At 47.3% G+C, this 17,699-nt stretch overlaps 1 protein-coding gene across 5 annotated transcripts in view; it reads left to right on the forward strand.

The window, feature by feature from the left end:
- The window catches only part of RGS6 (regulator of G protein signaling 6), a gene marked incomplete at both ends in the record, with an annotated part of 270,505 nt that extends 258,297 nt beyond the window's left edge, over nt 1–12,208 (forward strand). For all 5 annotated transcript variants that reach the window (XM_082000782.1, XM_082000783.1, XM_082000784.1 and 2 more), the window contains one exon: nt 12,158–12,208. In XM_082000782.1, coding sequence (XP_081856908.1) covers nt 12,158–12,208 — 51 coding nt within the window. The remainder of the gene's footprint in view (nt 1–12,157) is intronic.
- Between the last annotated feature and the right edge of the window lie 5,491 nt (nt 12,209–17,699).

Genomic DNA, 17,699 nt, shown 5'->3' on the forward strand with positions numbered 1-17,699 from the left:
TGTTGAGAACCTACCTCAAATAATTTTTAGCTCATTGTTTCTTCAAAGAAAGCACTTAATATTGATTAAGTTTGCCATAACTTTTCAGCTGTGATAAGCAACACAGGGAAAACATATATCTAGTGCTGTTATGGTTTCCTTTTGCGTCACTGTACTCAAATTCGGGGAACGTGGTTCCTCTAACGGTGTCGGTGGCATAGAGCCAGAGCAGGAGCGTGGAGGTGGAGGTTCATGACCCCTTCCTTGCTCATGATGCTGTACTTACAGGGGGGCTTTCCATACCAGAGAAGGCCTATTTGTAGCCAGAAAGCCAGACATGCCCAACTCCTTAGGCAGTGAGCCTTCACTCGAGTGAAAAAAATCAGACTCTCTAGGTTTGCGTGTTCTAGTTGCTTGGATCTCACCATCTCTTATTTGAGACAGACAGGAAAAAACACAACACTTCAGAAAAAGAAACAGTAAAGCTTTGTCAACAAACTGCAAACAATATTGCAGGCTTTTTGTCTCCTACTTGGGTTAATCCCCTCCCCAGAAGAATCTTTCAGTGCTTCCAAATTGCTCTTCTGCACTGGATGGGAAGTTGTACAGCTTGGCTTTGGGAGCACAGACTTGGAGTAAGTGCAAGTCACCTTACCCACAGGGCTCGTGCTCGTCTCAGAGCCACAACCCAGGAGATAGAGATTAACCCCAGACCATCTGACATCCTTTAGAAAGACACTGTGGAGCCAGAGGCTTGCCACCTTCAAGGAGATCAGTGGGGAGTAAGAAAGAAAGGGATTTACAGGGGGGGTTTTTCATACCACTTTTCAATTCCTACAAGACCCACTGTCTGATCTTCCTTGGCAGCTCATGACTAATGAGTGAACCAAGTTTTTGCCAACCAAATTTTTCTGGAAGCCAGGTGCTATTTGGTCCACATTAAACAGGACACTGACAGCAAGATTTTGCCAGGAGAATTTTGACTGCGGTGATAGTTCACCTTTTACGTCCAGGTCCTTTCAAAGTGTCAGCTGGTACCTCTGTGCAATGGCCAAGAAGGCGGTTGTGCCTACCACTGGTCAAGTCCTCCTGTAGCGAAGGGCATAGTTTGCAGTGCCTCCCTGTCTGGGTTCCCCTTGGAGCAAGGGAACATCTGTCTGACCCAGCGCCCAATGCGCCAGACATCCTCAAACTCCTCAGCTTACCTGCCTGAAGTCTGTAGCTGCGGCATCAGTGTGTGTTTTGTGGCAGACCCCCACCACAGCCTGGGCAGTAGCTGTGTGGTCGTCATGGTCATCAGTCATCTGGTGAACACCAGAGGGCCATGTCCGCATGATGGAGCAGATCACTACAGGGCACGTGTCGCCCAGCACTGCTGGAGCAGAGGGGTGGCGGATTTCTCTTCCTCCCCGTTCAGGTTTTGAAGAGTCCTCAAAAATACATGGGCAGCACAGTGGTAGGATAGACATCACCGTCCCTGACCCCTTTGGCCTTATGCCAGGCTTCCGTGCCATGAAATCACAGGTATGAGCTAGACTGGCTCTTTCATGCTCTCCACACGGGGGCCCTGGGGAAGGATCGATCTCGGGGAGTTGCAGATCTGACAGTCTATTGCATTGGACCACTTACTAATCCACCTCATTTAGAAAATGATGGCACTGTGCATGGTGGCAGGTTTATCTTATTACAATTTTCCTTTTGAATATAGCAAGGATTGACATTATGAAAGCAGAGTTAGCCTGTCTTCTCTCCCAAGTGAAGACAAATGGCACCATAAAAATCAGACATCATGTATCATATATGTTATAAATAATACCTGGTGTTGAGGTAATAACTTAATTTTAAAGACACACATACACACAAATCCATATATCTACATCTCTCTCTTCTGTCATATTTGATCATCTTACTAATTAAAAGGAGCCTGCTATACTATTTTTAGTCATGCAGTCTCAGCCTAGCTGTTTAAACCACTGTAGTTTCCCATCTGCTTTAGAAATGATTTAATAATCAGATAGACAGAAGCTTAGTTCTCATAAGCTGAGATGATCCTTCAGGGCCAAGAGTAGAAGGAAAATATATTTTAATGAGTACATTTAGGGAAACCACTGCTGCTTTTGTCTTGCAAAGGAAGCCACCAGGTCTCTGCCTAACTTGTGCTGGTGGCCATCTACACTTAGTAAAGGGGAAAAAAGGAGGGGGTTCCTTTGTTCCAGCTCACAGCGTCTCGAGTATCCTCTCTAAAAGCAGCAATGGTTACTCCAGCAATAACAGGGATTAAGCCTGTGGATACCGGCCTCAGCAGGTAACTTAGAGAAGCCTGGGCCATGATACTCAGACTTGAATTCAAACTTTCCTAAAATTGCTGTATTCCAAGGAAGGAATTTCACCTGTAAGAAAACTGCTGTTAAACTTTCTGCCTCAATATTGAGGTGGTGACCCAGTGTTGAGAAGATCTCTGCATTTTATTCCCAGTTGGCACTTCTTTAAGAGCAAAAGGCGCACACCCATGTACAGCTTTTGAGAGGATCAGGGTTCTCAATGTTCATGCTTTGAAGGATAAGAGAGTGGCCAGACCAGTAATATATTGTTTATTCAGAATTTTTACAACTTCAGTCTGAACCGACTGACGTGGCACGCTGTTAGTCGTTACGTTCCTGGGCTGAGAAAACTCTTTACCTAAGAAGGTGAAGAAGCTTTTGTGTGTCTCGTCCACGGCCTGAGGACGGAGAGAAGAGTTGCACAACCTGGGCGAAGCAAGAGGCGTTTGCTGGCCAGAGCCCCTTGTGAAACTCAGCCTAAGCAATGGCAGGACCTGGCCGCTCCAGGCAAAACCAACAGCCTCTGCCAGACAGTGCTGCACAGGACTGGGGGGGCGAAGATGCAAATGCCAGACTTTCGGCTGGATATTGGAGCCTGTGGGAAATCCCTTTCCCTGTCTTCCCCGCCTCCTTCCTCAAGCCGTAGTGGTCCAGCGCGGTGTTCGCCGTGGCTGCCTGATAAGTGACAGGCTGTACTTCATCTTTTCGTCGTTACAGTCGGTAAAAAGCGTAATACTTAACAGGAAAAGGAGCCCTCCTGTTAAGTCCTGGGGGAAATGTGAGTATGTAGTGAGACTAAAAGACTCAGGAGATTTATTTTAAAGTCAGCGTAGTAGAAGACATCAGATACAGAGAAGAGATGTGGTGTGGATCGTATCAAGGAGGCCAGTATGAAGAAGCAGGGAGCTTTTCCAGGTGGTAAATTCCACTCAGTGCAGAAAGAGAATAGGTGAAGGAAGAGGTGGTGTGTGTTCAAGCTGCATGGGAAGTAGACTGTAGATTAAGAATATAAGAATGAAAGTTTTCTAATGACCTTTCTTTAAAGAATTCTGGACGTTATGGATGGAACATTTTGTACAGGACAGCAAGTCAACGAAGACTGAAGATCATCTCCGTTCCCAGGCATGGGTGAATAACTGAATCGACAGACTGGCTCAGCTTCATTAGCCGTAGGAGGCAGAGCTGCAGTAGGCAGAAGGCAGGAGCTGCTGTAGTCCTTGTTCTAGCAGCAGCAGGGTGGTTTTGCATTCTCATCCAGAGGCATTGTAGGCAAAGTAAGTCCCACATTACATCCTTAATAATTGTGGAGCCAGTGTCCCACCTTGGTTTTTCATGCAAAGGGTGACTTTTCCAGCACTGGAGATCTTGTATTTCATATAGTTGTTGTGCTCAGTCGCCTGGATGCTGGAAGCCTAAGTGGTCTGGAGCCTAAAACACCCTCTTCCTCCTTGCAGTAGTGCAAACTGGCATTTTCATTGCAGCATTTCCTCTACTTTAGATTTCTGGTATCTTTTGGCTGTTTCGTATTGAACTACTCTTAGCTCAGGACTGTAAGTGCATCTCAATTCAGTACCCAGAGAAATCCAAAGTCCCATGTTTAGTTTCAGTTCCATGTGTATCTGTTCATTTGCATTATACAGCTATGAAAGCCTTAGTGTCTACTCTGCCTGCCTGGCTGTGCCTTCCTAGATGCTCTCAGCAGCCTTCGTGCTCTTACCCTTGTTCTTCCCTGCTGCCACTTTCCCGTCTTCCTGATCCTCAGCTTCATCCCTTGGCCACTGCTGCTGCCTCCTGCTGGTTTTTATGGCCTCTCAGTTTGTCTGCTGTTGGATCAGAGTCCCAGTCACACTCGAACTGTCCTGGTCCTATTCTTAATTCATGAGTATGGTGTCACACATGTGAAATGTGTTGATGGGATCTTATCTTTCTTGGGTGAATTGTGTGATATTTTGCACAACTGTGTGTCGCTGTGATGTATTACAAATGCTAACCATGAACGCAGTGAAGAAGGCATAAAGCTGGAGAAAGAATTGCTGCCTGATATCATCGGGGCTCTCTTTTTAGCTAGTTCCTTGATAATCTCATAGAACTGTCATATACTTACCAGCTTTCCCACTTTTTCACTTTCCCAGCTCTACCAGCTTGCATAAATAGATAAGAGCATTTGAAGGCACGGAAAGTATTCATGACCTGCAATATAATAAAGACAAAGGTTTAAGCCATTATGGGTAGAGAGTAGTGGTTGAAAAACTGGGAAGTATAAAATGGCGATAACACTGAGATGCCAGTGAAGTGGATATCAGAACAGACAGCTAGAAGAGAAGGATATAGGAATGGATGCCAAAGTTTCATAGATTTGGCACCAAGAAAAGACATCTGGGAAAAGGGTTATTTTTATATTCTGGAGATATTTTACAAGAAAACGTGCTTGCTCCAATACTGCAGTCATTAACAAATACTGGCTTTTACTGGGAAAAGGTACTTGCATTATGTAGGTGATGGAAAGCATCAGAATGTGCCCGAAGGGTAAGGGGGTCCATTCTACATTCGCAACCCGTCGTCTGATTGTTCTCTTATGTGCGATAACTCGTCAGTGCCAGCGCCTAATGCTGCGGAGCACCGGGTGCATGGCCTGCACAGTGCATGTATTAACTGGTCTCTGCATGCTTGAATACGTCACATCTATTCCTGGTATTGGCACAGTACCTTACCGGGTCTGGTAAGCGGTGGGTTGCAGGTATTACAGGTATGCTCTGTAGTCTCATCTGCATACAGGGGCTCCTTTATAGGATAAGTATTCATCATTTCGCACGGGTAAGTTATTCTTCACTGCCCTTCCTAAAAACACTGCTGCGTATTGCTGCTGGCGCAGAACAGCAGCTGCCTTTCCCCGCCGAGGTCGCTGCCTTCCAGCAGTGGGTGAGTGATCCCTGAATGTACGGTTTGTGAAGTGCTTTGGGATCCTTCCGGATGAAAGGCACGATACGGAGTTCAGGACATATTTAGTATTCATTTACTGCCTTTTATTCCAGCCCCACACAAACTCTGGAAGATAAAAGTCGGCACCTTCCCACTACAGATATGTCTATCTGCTAGATGCAGATACTGAACCAGGACCTTAGCAACGTGTTGGGGGGAGGGTGGGCTTAGCCCCTGCTGTGATTTCAGCTAAACTTATTCTGATACTCCAGAGGGGTTTGATATTTCAGTGGTGTTTCTGTTTTCCTCTGACTGTGCCAGGTATTTACATAACTGCTTCCCAGTCTCATTGAAGGCAGTTAAAGTGAGTCCATTGCACACAAAGGGAAGAACAGAAGCACACCCTGCCCAAGAGCTAGATCAGCGACATGCAGTAAAGGCATTTTCTGAGGTAGCTTGAGAAAACACCCTACTACACCCGTGTACGCTGGCTGCAATGATCCATCTGTGTCTCCGTCTTCCCATTGTGTTTTGTCGGAGGGAGGGAGAGGTCCTGGATCTTCAGCCCGAGGCTGCCCACCTGGCAGGGCCGTGCTGAGGTGCCCTCCTTCAGTGTGGTGAGTTTAAGCAATCCATGGGCTGCTTCAACTAATGCCAAAATTGGCTCGAACACATTCTCAGATACAAGGAGCCCAGACTGCTCCACAGCAGAAGATCTTCCTCCCAGTGCTGGTGGGATGCTGGAGGAGGGCTGCAACCGTTACGAAGTTGTTCTAGGAGTGGGTGAGTACGGGGCTGGTGACAGCTCCAGGTTTGTGCTGTATGCAGTGGTGTGCTGGTGTTTCTCAAAGCAGAGTGCAATGCGTTGCTTAGGAAGCGTAGGAGATCCTCACAAAATAAAATGGGTACGGACGGTACCTGTTTTCATTGGACGCCAGCTCTGAACTGTTCCCATAGTGGCATAATCTGGAAGAGAGAAAAAGCAGTATCAAATGTAGGAACCTAGCCCGTGGTTGCCCAGCCTCACTGCCATCGGCAGTAATGGCGAGAAGCCTTACGAGAGGAGTGGGGACCACTCTGCAGGAGTTTGGGGGTAAGTCTTGAGACCACGCTGGTGAGAACGGGTGAGCACCCTGCCCGCTGGGAGCAGCCACTCCCCTCCTTACCCTTCGCAGCTCCTGTTTTCAGTCTGTGTCAGCGTGTAGTTGGTGGTATGGTCCACCATATTTTGTGTGCTAATTTATGTTATGTATGTTCATAGTTTACGTGTCTGTGTTTTTTTTGTGTTGAACTAAGTTCTTTTCCTTTATTGTTTATGTTTTTAACTCTGTTTCATATTTAACTTCGTTAATTTATGTTGCTTTCCCTTACGTTTGCAATGTATCTTTTGGTGAAAATATCTAATAAAAAGAATATTTTTTAAAAGTGACACAAAAATAAAATTTCCCCAAGATCTGCAGTGTAATATAACATTGAAAACCAAAAAGTGCTAGCAGGGTTAGGGCCATCGCAATCGCTTTCTTCAGAAGTAAAGTTTGGTGGCAGGACGTTGTCTGCCCACTGCCAAAGTTCTTGTAGTATGTTAGCTAAAAGGTTGGAAATCTGAGCAGTGCCTGTCACCAGGTGAAAAACCTCAGATTCAAGGTGATGGTAGTAGGGTTTGTTCATCTCCAGTGGAGATGCAGACCAGCCCCAGTCCCCTGCTGGAGGTCCTACAGAGGGACAGGGCAATGCTCCCCAGGAGAAGGCTTCTCCTCCAGGAGGGTGATGCTTCTGGCTGGAGTAGATTGGGCAACAGGCTGGGAAAAGGACAGCCCTGAGCACAAAAGAGGGGTAGAAAGCAGAAAGTGGAGTCAGCTATCGCAGGCAAAGTCCTAAGCTGGTGGGTGGAGGGCGTGGAGATGAACAGTCAGGATGAAAGCGCTTTGGTCGGTATTGACGTGGCAAAAAGGGGAGCCTGTGCTGCCATACCAGAGGCTCCCCACAGGCTTCCTCTCCCCCGTCGCTGCAGCCAGAAATCTCACTGTGGGGTAGATCCTGCCTGGGTGTTCAGGTAAGTTGTTGGCGGCACGCGTGAGAGTGCTGGCTTGTGCACGCGGGTGGTGGGGAGTGTCTGCGTGCTAGCCACGCAAACCGCACTCTGTGCTGGGCAGGGCACGTTGACATTGTGTGAAATGGTATTGGACAAAACTAAACTTTCTATTTAAAATTATTTTTAAAACATAGTTCACAGCCTTTACCTTCTCTCCAATAGTGCAAAGTGCTGGTTTTGGTAGATAAAAGCGAAGAGCACGATGGAAACTCTGGTGGCTCATAGAGGAGGCTTGAAAGGAGTGCTGTCTCCTTTTTGTGTCAAATCCCAGACATATTTTTTTTCCTCTTACTTGGCTTTTTGCCTATGTTAAATTGCTGAGTTCTGCTTCATTAACATAATTGCTAATTGCATTTTACACTTTAGTTTAGTAGCTGCTCAGCAAAGGCTCAGCCATCAAAGATGCTAAAGCATCTCCCGTGACCTACAGGTTCACCGGGCCTCAGTGAGAGCCTTGATGATCCACAAGTGCCGAGATCTGGCCCTCTGCCTGACTTGTAGCCGAGAAGTAGGATGGGCTACATACTTGGAAGTCACATTCTGGAGGGCAGTTTCATAAGGTTTATTAAGAATTCCCTGACATTTTCCTTAGGTTATTCCAAATTCAGATTTTTCACTGCCTCTAAAAACTGAGGCTCCTGACATGCCAGTGTTCAGGGGTAAAAAAAATCATTCAGTCTGCATCAGAGAGACAACCGGACATTACCTTTACCAAGAGGTGGTTGAAACAGCACGTGATCCTTGCCTGAAAGCTCAGCTGCTTGCAGGGAATGAGAGAAAAGAAAGCCTTCCTGCATCCAAGGAGACACACAGCATATGCCCTACAACATATGTCCTACTGCTTGTGCTATGCTGTTTGAGTGACAACAGTCTGCGTTTTTAATTGTAACCCTAACTAATAGTAACAAATATTTTACAACTGGAGGACTAGGGATTTCTTTATAGGCTTTAGACCCCATGTAAAAAGTTTATTCCTTACATCCACTCTAATCTTGCCTTAAGTTATTCAGTATATGCATACAACAGAGTAAAAGAAGCACTGTAGCGTGCTGAGCTTGAAATCATATGCTTTTCCAAATCCCCTGCCAGCACAGCTTAGATGAAATTTCTCCTGGAAATAAGGCAGGAGTTGTTGACATTTTCTTTCAGTGAGAAAAGGAGAGGTAGAAATGTAGGGGCAGCCACTGGTTTCATGCTAAACAAAGACATGTGGAAGGAAGAAATAATTTGTTTTGGTTGAGCCTTTTTAAAGAAAGTAGGTGTCCTTTGTGCCAAACTTTCACATTGCAATAATCCGACACTTCCTCACTCCGTCAGAGATATCCCCGAGGGAATCCCGGCTGAGTGTCGGATGAGACCCAACATCACCACTTGGGCCTGAACTATTGCACCCAACTACAAACTGATTTAGCCACCTCCAGCTTCTCAGAGCAGCCGTTCACCTGACTGACTCGGGCGCTCATGCCACGCAAGCCTCAGGGGAGGGTCGCAGGATGGCAAAAAATACAGGGGTGTTGTCTCACCTGTGCTGTCTCGGGGCGGACGCAGGCCACCCACACCTGCTCACCCCGACGCCTCTTTCCCGGACAGAGGAAAGCGATGACGCTAAGGCATGCTGATGCCATCCTGGACCGTTTGGCCACGGACGCCCTCCCGGGGAGCAGGGGCGGGTGGGTCTGGACGGACAGGCTGGGGTGCGGGGGGAGCGCCGGCTGCCAGGGCAGCCAGCCGCTGCGCCGCCCCGAAGGAGCTGTTGTGTGTGCTACGCTTTGGCTTCTATCAGTCGGCCAGCCCAAACCTTTTGTGTCTCCCGCTGGACTTCATGCCTGAGAAGCCCTGGAGGGCTAAACCAGAAACCGAGTGCCATGGACCAGCCCCTCAAGTGGTGTAAATTGGCCGCAGCTCTGTGAAAGCAACTGAGTCGTGTTGATTTGCCTCAGCAAGTGGATGCCATCCAGCATTTCCACCTGTGGTACAACGTTTTGCTCCCTTGTTGTTCCTTTTAGTAATGGGAAACAGATATCAGTTTTCCTAATGAAATGCAGGTTTTTCCTCATCCTCTTTATTTTAATGAGGATGTCTAAGATGAGAGACTCCCAAACCAAACACCTGCATCCCACTCACCTCCAGCCCACAGATACTCGTATCGCTCAGACGCACACTGTGAGGCTGACGCTTGTCTCTGCATTGTGTTGAAACAAAATCCCCTACATCAGCACGCCTGTAGTTGGGGGTCACTTCAGTACCAAAGCTGAACGTTACACTTACACCCCAGTGCTCTTGCTTGTAGACAAGTATTAATCCCTCTATGCGATTCCAGGGATCCTTTTGCCATCTGTCTTATCACAGAGGTGGACACAACAGCCGAGCAGACAACATCGCTGCCTGCTTCTCGCTGTCTTAAAACAGGGCTTCTTGCACCCATCTGTTTGCATGTCCCCGCGCGAGGCTGTTCGGCACCTCGCGCTTCCCTGAGGCAGTTAGTTACTCTCCCGGCCAGCCGAGCTCTGCGCTGGGGACGTATCCCAGCCTGCAGACGGGGAGTTTGCTGCAGAGCCATTGATCTGACCTGGGTTCCCAGGCTAACACCGTTCCCACAAGGTGGGGGAGCTGCAGATGGAGCCCAGCGTCTCCACACGCGGAGGGAAGCAGTTGCCAACTGGGAAACCCATGAGCGAGGTTTTGCTCTGCGCAAACCACAGCCATCAATCAGCTTCATTTCCCACCCGCCACCTTCTCCAGGGCAGCCTTTCTGTCAGCTCCCCCCTCCCCTCGGCCTGGCCTGGCCCCGGCATTTCCCCCTTCCCGCTTTGAACACGTGCATGTTGAAATCGGGGCTGGATGTGGAACAGCATTTGCTCCTCACCCCCGCTGGACCCTGACGCAGGGAGCTGGCGTACCCGCAAGCCGCCTGGCCGTGAGAAGATAACAGGAGGAACTGCCTGGCACAGATTAGTTAGAGTCTGACTGAACAGTCATTATATAAACCCAAGGCTTATTTGTTTTTTTTTTCCAAAGGAAGTATCCAAATATAGGTGAAAACTAACATTTTTTTTTTAAAACCAGCCATGTTGTTCTTCCAGAAATTAACATCTACATCTTTACCCTTTTCTTCCTATGAACAGGATCCAGGAACCATAGCACTTTTCCTCTGGTGTTCCTTAACGGCAGCAAAATGGCAGCCATGGTTGCAGCCCCCCAAGCACTGCCATGTTGCCTTGCAGAAGACTTGGCCACCTCCTGGGGTAGCACTGGGCTGAGCTTCCCAGAAGTGCATTTAAAAAAAAAAAAAAAAAAGTAATAATAATCGAGAATTTGATTTACGGTGAAAGAAAGCACGCAAGCGTTAAATGGCAGCAGTGCTGGCATGCTCCAGCAGCCGACTGCCGCTGTGCGGAAAGCGGCCAGGTTAGGCCACGCGTGTTTGTGCAGCCGAGCAAACTGTTTGGTACAAGGCCCACACCTGAGTCACGACATGAGGCTTCTGTAGGGAACTCTTGCATCCTCCTGGAACAGCCCTACATGGGAAGAGACTAGAAATCAAAGGGGAGGGGGAGGTGTTTCTTTTTTCTTAGAGTGTTAACTTGTTAAACAAGGCATAATTCAAATGACCTGCTAAATTTTACATTTCAAATTTTCCTACATTTTACAAATACTCATTTTCACTGTATAATCTATTTCTCTTGCTCTTTTTGTGGCTCTTTCTTTCAAACAGCAATTAGTAAGACTTTTATTGCAAAGGAAATCTTGGCTAAATATAGTAATGTAGAGGAGGTTGTTTAAGACCTGCTAGGTATGCCACAGCTCTCTGGTATTCCCTGGATGTTTATTTCAGCCAAGACTTCTTTTTCTTTTCAGAAAAACATCATTTTTCAAGAGGAAAGCTCACCAAAGAAACACAGCAACTGGTGCAATACCTGAAACAATTTTTCACTGTTACATCAGTAGTTGCAAAGCCATCGGTGTCCCCATGGGGATGTACCCTTCCTACACTCTGCAAACGGAGAAGATCGACTGTAGGTCCTCCCTTGCTCCTGAAGGCAGGGGCTGCGTGGCCTAAGCCAGAGAAGGGACTCGGACCTGCAGGCGACCTTCTCCCTGGCCCTTGGTCCCACCAGTCAGTGGGAAAGCTCATGGGGGTGCCAGCAGAGCGCGAGCAAGGCTGCCACGGCCATGCACCTGTGTGATGGCTTGTGGGGAGCACAGGGAAGGCAGGGAGGCCGGGCAGGAGTGGACAAGCAGTGACCAAGGAGACAAGAGACCGAGGAGCGGGCAAATTGTGGTGGCGGCAGGGCAGGGACAGGCTAAGCTATGTCTGAAATCACTTTTTTCCTAGATCTGTTTCTGATGGACAGCCATGCAGCTGATACTGGTTCTCAGGCTGTGGGAGGTTCATCCCAGCTCTCACTGCAGCCTCAATTTTCCAGCCCTTCCTGGAAGGGCTCTGCATGGGAGCCATGGCCTGGCACCGGCAGGATGGCGCCGGGCAGGATGCGTAGCAGCAAGCGTAGGGCAGGGCTTTGCTTTCACCAGTTCCCATGTAACTGGAGAAAGGAAACACCTTCACGAGGCTGTGTCCCAGGGCACGGAACGATAGCCACCTGGACATCACTAGCCACATCCCCTCCTTGCCAAGCCACCCACCTGGGGCAAAACCGCAGGCACCCAAAATGCTGGGGGCACACTCACGCCCCATTGCCTGCCTCCCTGTCAGCAGGGACTGGGCAGGCAGCTGTGCACCCCACCCTGGGAGAAGGCCCCCGCCCCTCCGTCATAGCCAAACCATCCCACGGCATCACTCACGCCTCCGGGTCTCTTCTGTCTGTCTGTCTGTCCCTCCCTCCAGGGAAAGTCTCTGGCGAGCAAGCGCCTCACGGGCCTGATGCAGTCCTCCTGACGGCTTCAGCCGACCGCCCCGTGGGAGAGACACCTGGGACCGCTGCCAGGGACGGGGCATTTTGGGGAGAGCGGGTGCCCGCATGGGAGAGAGCCAGAGCGAGCGCAAGTGGAGAGCCACGCGCCGGGGGAGCACCTCTCCTCACAGTTTACATCAACGCTTTTCCTACCTGCTCAGCTTGGTGCGGACACCGAGCTCTGTGCAGGTACTTTGTTTCCGACCAGGCTTCACCGTACGCAGGTCGACAAGCCAAGGGCTTGCTGTCATGTTATTTAAGGAAAGAGACCCAACCAGAACTTAAAGAAAGAAGAGCTCAGAGAGTTCGGTATTTTTTCCTTCATCTCTTCTCTCCCTGGCTCAACCGTGGCTATAGTAGATGGCACTGCAGTCTCACTTGCTCCCTTTCTTGTGGCTGTCTGGATCCAATAAGATACCTGCTGGAAGCTGCTTCTCCTTCTCACAAAATCTCCGATGCATTTCTTCTGCAGATTCATTGACTTGAACTTTGTTTTTCTTTCCTATGTCTCTCCTCCTTTAAAGCAATGGGAAAAAAAAAAAAGGCACTATTTAAGTTCATCACTCACTGTCCTTCCAATAGCATGTAGCATGTCCAGAGATGATGGCCAGATCCTCAGCTGAAGTCAGGAGAGCGTGAGTGGTTTTCATCACCTGAGGATCTGCCCCACTGAGTCAGACTCTGATCCTGGTGCAAATCCTCTGACGTCGGCAGAATCGCTCTGCATGTGCGTGTAGTGCAAATGTGATCAGACGCTGCCTGATGTTCAAAAAGTCATGTTTTAGATGTGTAACACACAAACACATACACACACACATGTGGTATTTAAAAGTGAGTTGGTTTATATTGTATTTGATTTTCTATTTATTTAAGGTTTTGCATACTTACTCAATGATAGATGTTCAAACTTTACTCCAAGTAGATAGAAATGGACTCCAACCCCAATCGCAGAGGGCCAAAATCTCCTCATGTGTATACAGGGAAAGGCAACTCTGATGTGGGCAGGTGTCAAAATTCAGTCTACAGTGAGGAAGGAATTGATGGAGATGGGACCAGCAGAAGCAGGGTGTGAACGGGCAGGGCGCTGGGTGCCAGGTAACCCTTCCTAAACAGCAGTGCACCCAGCTGTGATATGATGCTTAGATAACTGACTCTGCTGAGAAGCACCATTGTAAGAGTGAAATTGTACCACTGGAGGAAATGACCTTCCACTAAAGCTCATCTGACCTCTAGCCCATGAATACAACTGCAAGAGATGACCCAGCAGCTTGTTTCAAACTGCTGGGAGTTTGGAGGTTAGGATGAGGACAGAACTGAAGTGACTAATTAAAAAACCCACGTATACTAGCTGCAGATAGGTAAATAGTCTGCATTGACATACAGTATATTGCCTATATATGAAAATTTCAAGACTCAGTTGACCTAGTGCCACAAAACCTCCTGTATTTTGCAAGTTCAGATCTGAAGCATATGTTAAAATAGACATTTCTTGGTCTTCTTCACTCGTGCCAAGGCAAATTGGCTTTTTGTGCAGGTAGTAGAAATTGCTATATGGCTACAAGTCTGCATTCCTACCTAGGCAAAACCATCTAGCTAAGTAGACAGCTGGCTATAGATCATATTCACTTCTGAGGCAAGTATTATTCTAATATCTAAGGCCTATGTATGCACAAAATCAGGCCAGCATAGTTTCTGTCAGAAAAAAGACCTTCCCTCTTTACCCACGACATTTCTCATTTTGATACCTCTTTTTTTTTTCCCCAGAAAATGCCTATTATCAATTTTACCTAAGGTCCATAGGACTCTCTACACCTGCATGACTGTACAGAATATTGAGTATGATATGTGTTCTTTACACACACCTATTTCTATAAGCAGCCTGCTGTCTGAGGTCTTCAGACCAAATTTGCCCTACACATACATGGCACACAAGAGAGTTCTGGGGCTGCAGAACTATCATGGATGTGCCTGTACATTCAGGTAGTGTCCTCCCGCTGAAGGGGACATTTAATCCCCTCCAAATTGTCACTTAGCTGTCTTTGCAGGGCCCATTTGTCCTCTGTTGCCCACCCAGACAAAGGGTGCCCTCAGGTAATAGCAAGTCTTCATGTAATGGGCGCAGTTGACCATTTGTGCACATTCATACATGTCCCCTTAGGTCATCCGTGGGAAAATGCAAAGGCTGGGTCTTCTCAGAGCCTTGTTGATGGTATTTTTATCTGTGCCAAACCCATCCTGTGAGCCCCCAAACTGGTCTGCAAAGCATTCCTGAGTGGGATGTTCACATAAAGCATGAAACTCTGATGTGCATCAAGGAGCAGAGATGGCAAAGTGTTACCTGGGGTTCTTTGCTTTGCAGCAAGTTCCTGACACTGGACAGGTCCTCTCTGGTGCAGAAGGATGGGGCAGCTCCATGGAGGCACTCCTCAGTGTCCTGCAGTGTGGGAGCACATGGGCAGGACTGGAGGATGCTGGCAGGTCCATGGGACACCCATGGGTCATGGTCTGTGCAGGGAGCAGCAATGCCAGACTTTAGTTTGGAGATGTGCCACTGCCCCATGAGTGAAGCGCCCTGCTCTGTCTTTCCTGCTCTGTTCCAGTCGTGTAGGCTGCCGCAGTGTTTTGCCTTTGGGGAATATGCTGTGTTTGAACAGTTGAATGCATAGAGGGAATTTTGACAGACACGGAGAGCATGCATATGGGCATACATCAGGGGGCCTGGATGCTGAACAGCTTGCCATTTAAATGCACACTCGTGCAAGCTAATCTGCTCAGTAATGGCTAGCTGAGCGGACAGAGCTGCATATTCTCTGGAGAGAAGAAAGCTCTGCTTCTCATTTCCTGACTAAATTTCTCTATAACAAACATGAGAGTAGACAAGGCCTCCCCCCTGGGAACATGTATGAACTGTTCTTCATGTGTCTTTTACTTCACATATGATGATACTAAAACGTAACTACTTCCACATGAACTGCATCCTTGAATTGCTGCTTTTTAATGACATTGCTTGTTCCAAGTAATGCTACTCTTGTACACTCACCGGTATCCCATTGAGTGTTGCAAGCAGTAATCCGCTGCTTTATAAGCATCCCATGTCTTCCAGCTACCTCATCATCCTGAAGATGAGTTAGGAAATCAGCTTTCCACCTCTATATAGGTTCTAAATGGCATTGTTTCAAGGATAGGCAGTCTGGAAAGCTTTTACGATGTCCATGCGGTGTAAACTAGCTACAACGCTTCCCATACTTACAGGTCTATGGCTGTGAAATATGGCTGTACACTGTTATTTGGATAATAGAGTACCCAGAGCATTCGTGGCTATTGTGGTGAAACGGCACCAGGACAAGCACGAGGAAGGTTCAACAAGCCTGTGCAGACAGCATTAGGCTAAAGCAAATGGATTAATGTACTCTCAGTATAACTCAGCGCTAAGATCCCATAGAGTACTGTAATAAAATGGTAGCAGGGCAGCCATAAAAAGTGGCAGTAAGCTGACTAATAATACCAGGATAAATGTAGCAATAAGGTAACACAGGCTGCTGCAGTAAAGTAGCATTTTGATAATGCAGCAATAAGACACAACAGGACGCTGCAGTAAATTAGTTTGGGGAATAAGGCAGTAATAACAGTGTGTGCGGACAAACAGTGGTACATTTGTACCAGGTACTGCAGCAATAAAGATAGCACAAGGTGTCCTAGTAATAAGTTACTGCAGTAACAACACCACGATGCACTGTAAAGTTCTATCAGGATGCTTCCATGCTGCAGTCAAATCCTACAGGAGGTGGTAGTGAGACAATGAAGGCAAAATATGCCCCATTTCAGACTGCAAAACATGAGTCAGTTTTTCTGCACATTAACACAAATTCTGGAGTGATCTCAGCAATACCAATCCTATCACTCCCAGCTTTCAAGGAAGCTGAGGCAAGAGTGTTCCCCCATCCAGTCTATTATTTTGGTCTGAAAATACAAAATTGACTCATTGTCTCTTCAGCCAAATTGTCACAGACTGTGGTCAAGTTCTTTGGTTAGTCCTTACTCAGGTGAAGCCCCGGTGATTTTGGTGAGTCCTTTGCCTTGGAAAGGATTTGGCTTTGTCATCTTCTGGCATGGGTGATGCTTCTAGCCTACAATTTTGTCTTTTTTCAGGGTGGGGGACGGGGAACCCAGGTACAGAACATCTGACTGTACCAGTCTGTTTCCTGAAATGCACAAATAAATTGAGCATCCTGGAAAAGTCGAACCAATAAGGACCAAATCTGTTCTGCCTGTCATGCACACATGCACACGTGAATAATACTGCTGGAATCAGTGCGAATCCCGGATGCATCCGTGGGCAGGGCTTGGTCTAACCCTGTTCTCAGTGTCTCCAGCTGAGTGACAGAAGCAGTGTATCTTCTCAAGTTTTATTTTTTTATATTATCTCCTTTCCTGCTTTTCCATATTTTTTTTTAATTTAACCTCACCTCTGTATGAAATGTCCTTAGAAAAAAATCAGTTTGCCATAAGACAATATGCAGCACAGTAGGCAAAGAATAGGTGTGTCCATTTGTTGTCTTTGTACCCTTCAGTGAAGGGTAAAGCATTCTGGAAAATGAGCAGCAACCACTGTTACACTCAATAATCATCAGGCATAAGGGTTTAGTCAAAGCATCTATGTCAACAGCAAGGCTTGAATGGAGTGTGTGTGCTAGATAACAAGATGGTCTCCTGGGAAAAGGATGTAAATAGGGCACCACTGCAGACTCCTGACTAGCAGGAGTAGCTCACAGCTGGCTCTGGCTCCTTCAGCCAATCCCAACACATATGAATTTTCTGCCACATCTTTCTGACCCTTTGCACAACAGCTTTGCTATCCTTTTATGTGGATTCCTCTGTCTCTAGTACTTGACTGTGCTCAGTTCAAGTTTTGAGCAGTGCTCTGATACGCCTTGGCTTGGCTCTTGCCTTAAACTTCTTGGCTTGCTCTTACTGTGGTTTAATGATTAAGCAGGATTATTAAAGTAGAGCTCACAGTAGGGTAAGATAGGCTAGTTTATCATGATTTCGTCATTTAAGCTGTGAGCAATTCTGCAGCTACTCAACACTGCTTATAATCTGAGACGGAGAACAAGTGAGGCAGCTGCTCAGCAGAACAGTGAGCTGGTGAACAATACGCTATCTTCATGCCCATACGTACTTTGAACTTACTGGTGAGGAGAAATGCTTTGTAGTGAGAAAAGTAATCTCACGGCAGGTGAGAGTCAGACCTGATCAACTTTTTTATGTGATACAGATTTTGCTTTGCCAGCCCCTAGCATCTGCAAAGCTCGCAGCTAAGAGCCAGCAACCTTCTAATCCTGCTGCTAAGCATTTGGAAACAAGCTTTTCAAAGGCTGTCTTTACACAGCAATGCTATTACTTGAAGCCTTTTATTGTGAATTTATGGCTATTGCCACAAGTGTCAGTGTGGCTGCCCTCTCATCTTTGCAATAG

Source organism: Phaethon aethereus (assembly GCF_964289735.1).
Source record: "Phaethon aethereus genome assembly, chromosome: 5".
Taxonomy (NCBI): Eukaryota; Metazoa; Chordata; class Aves; order Phaethontiformes; family Phaethontidae; genus Phaethon; species Phaethon aethereus.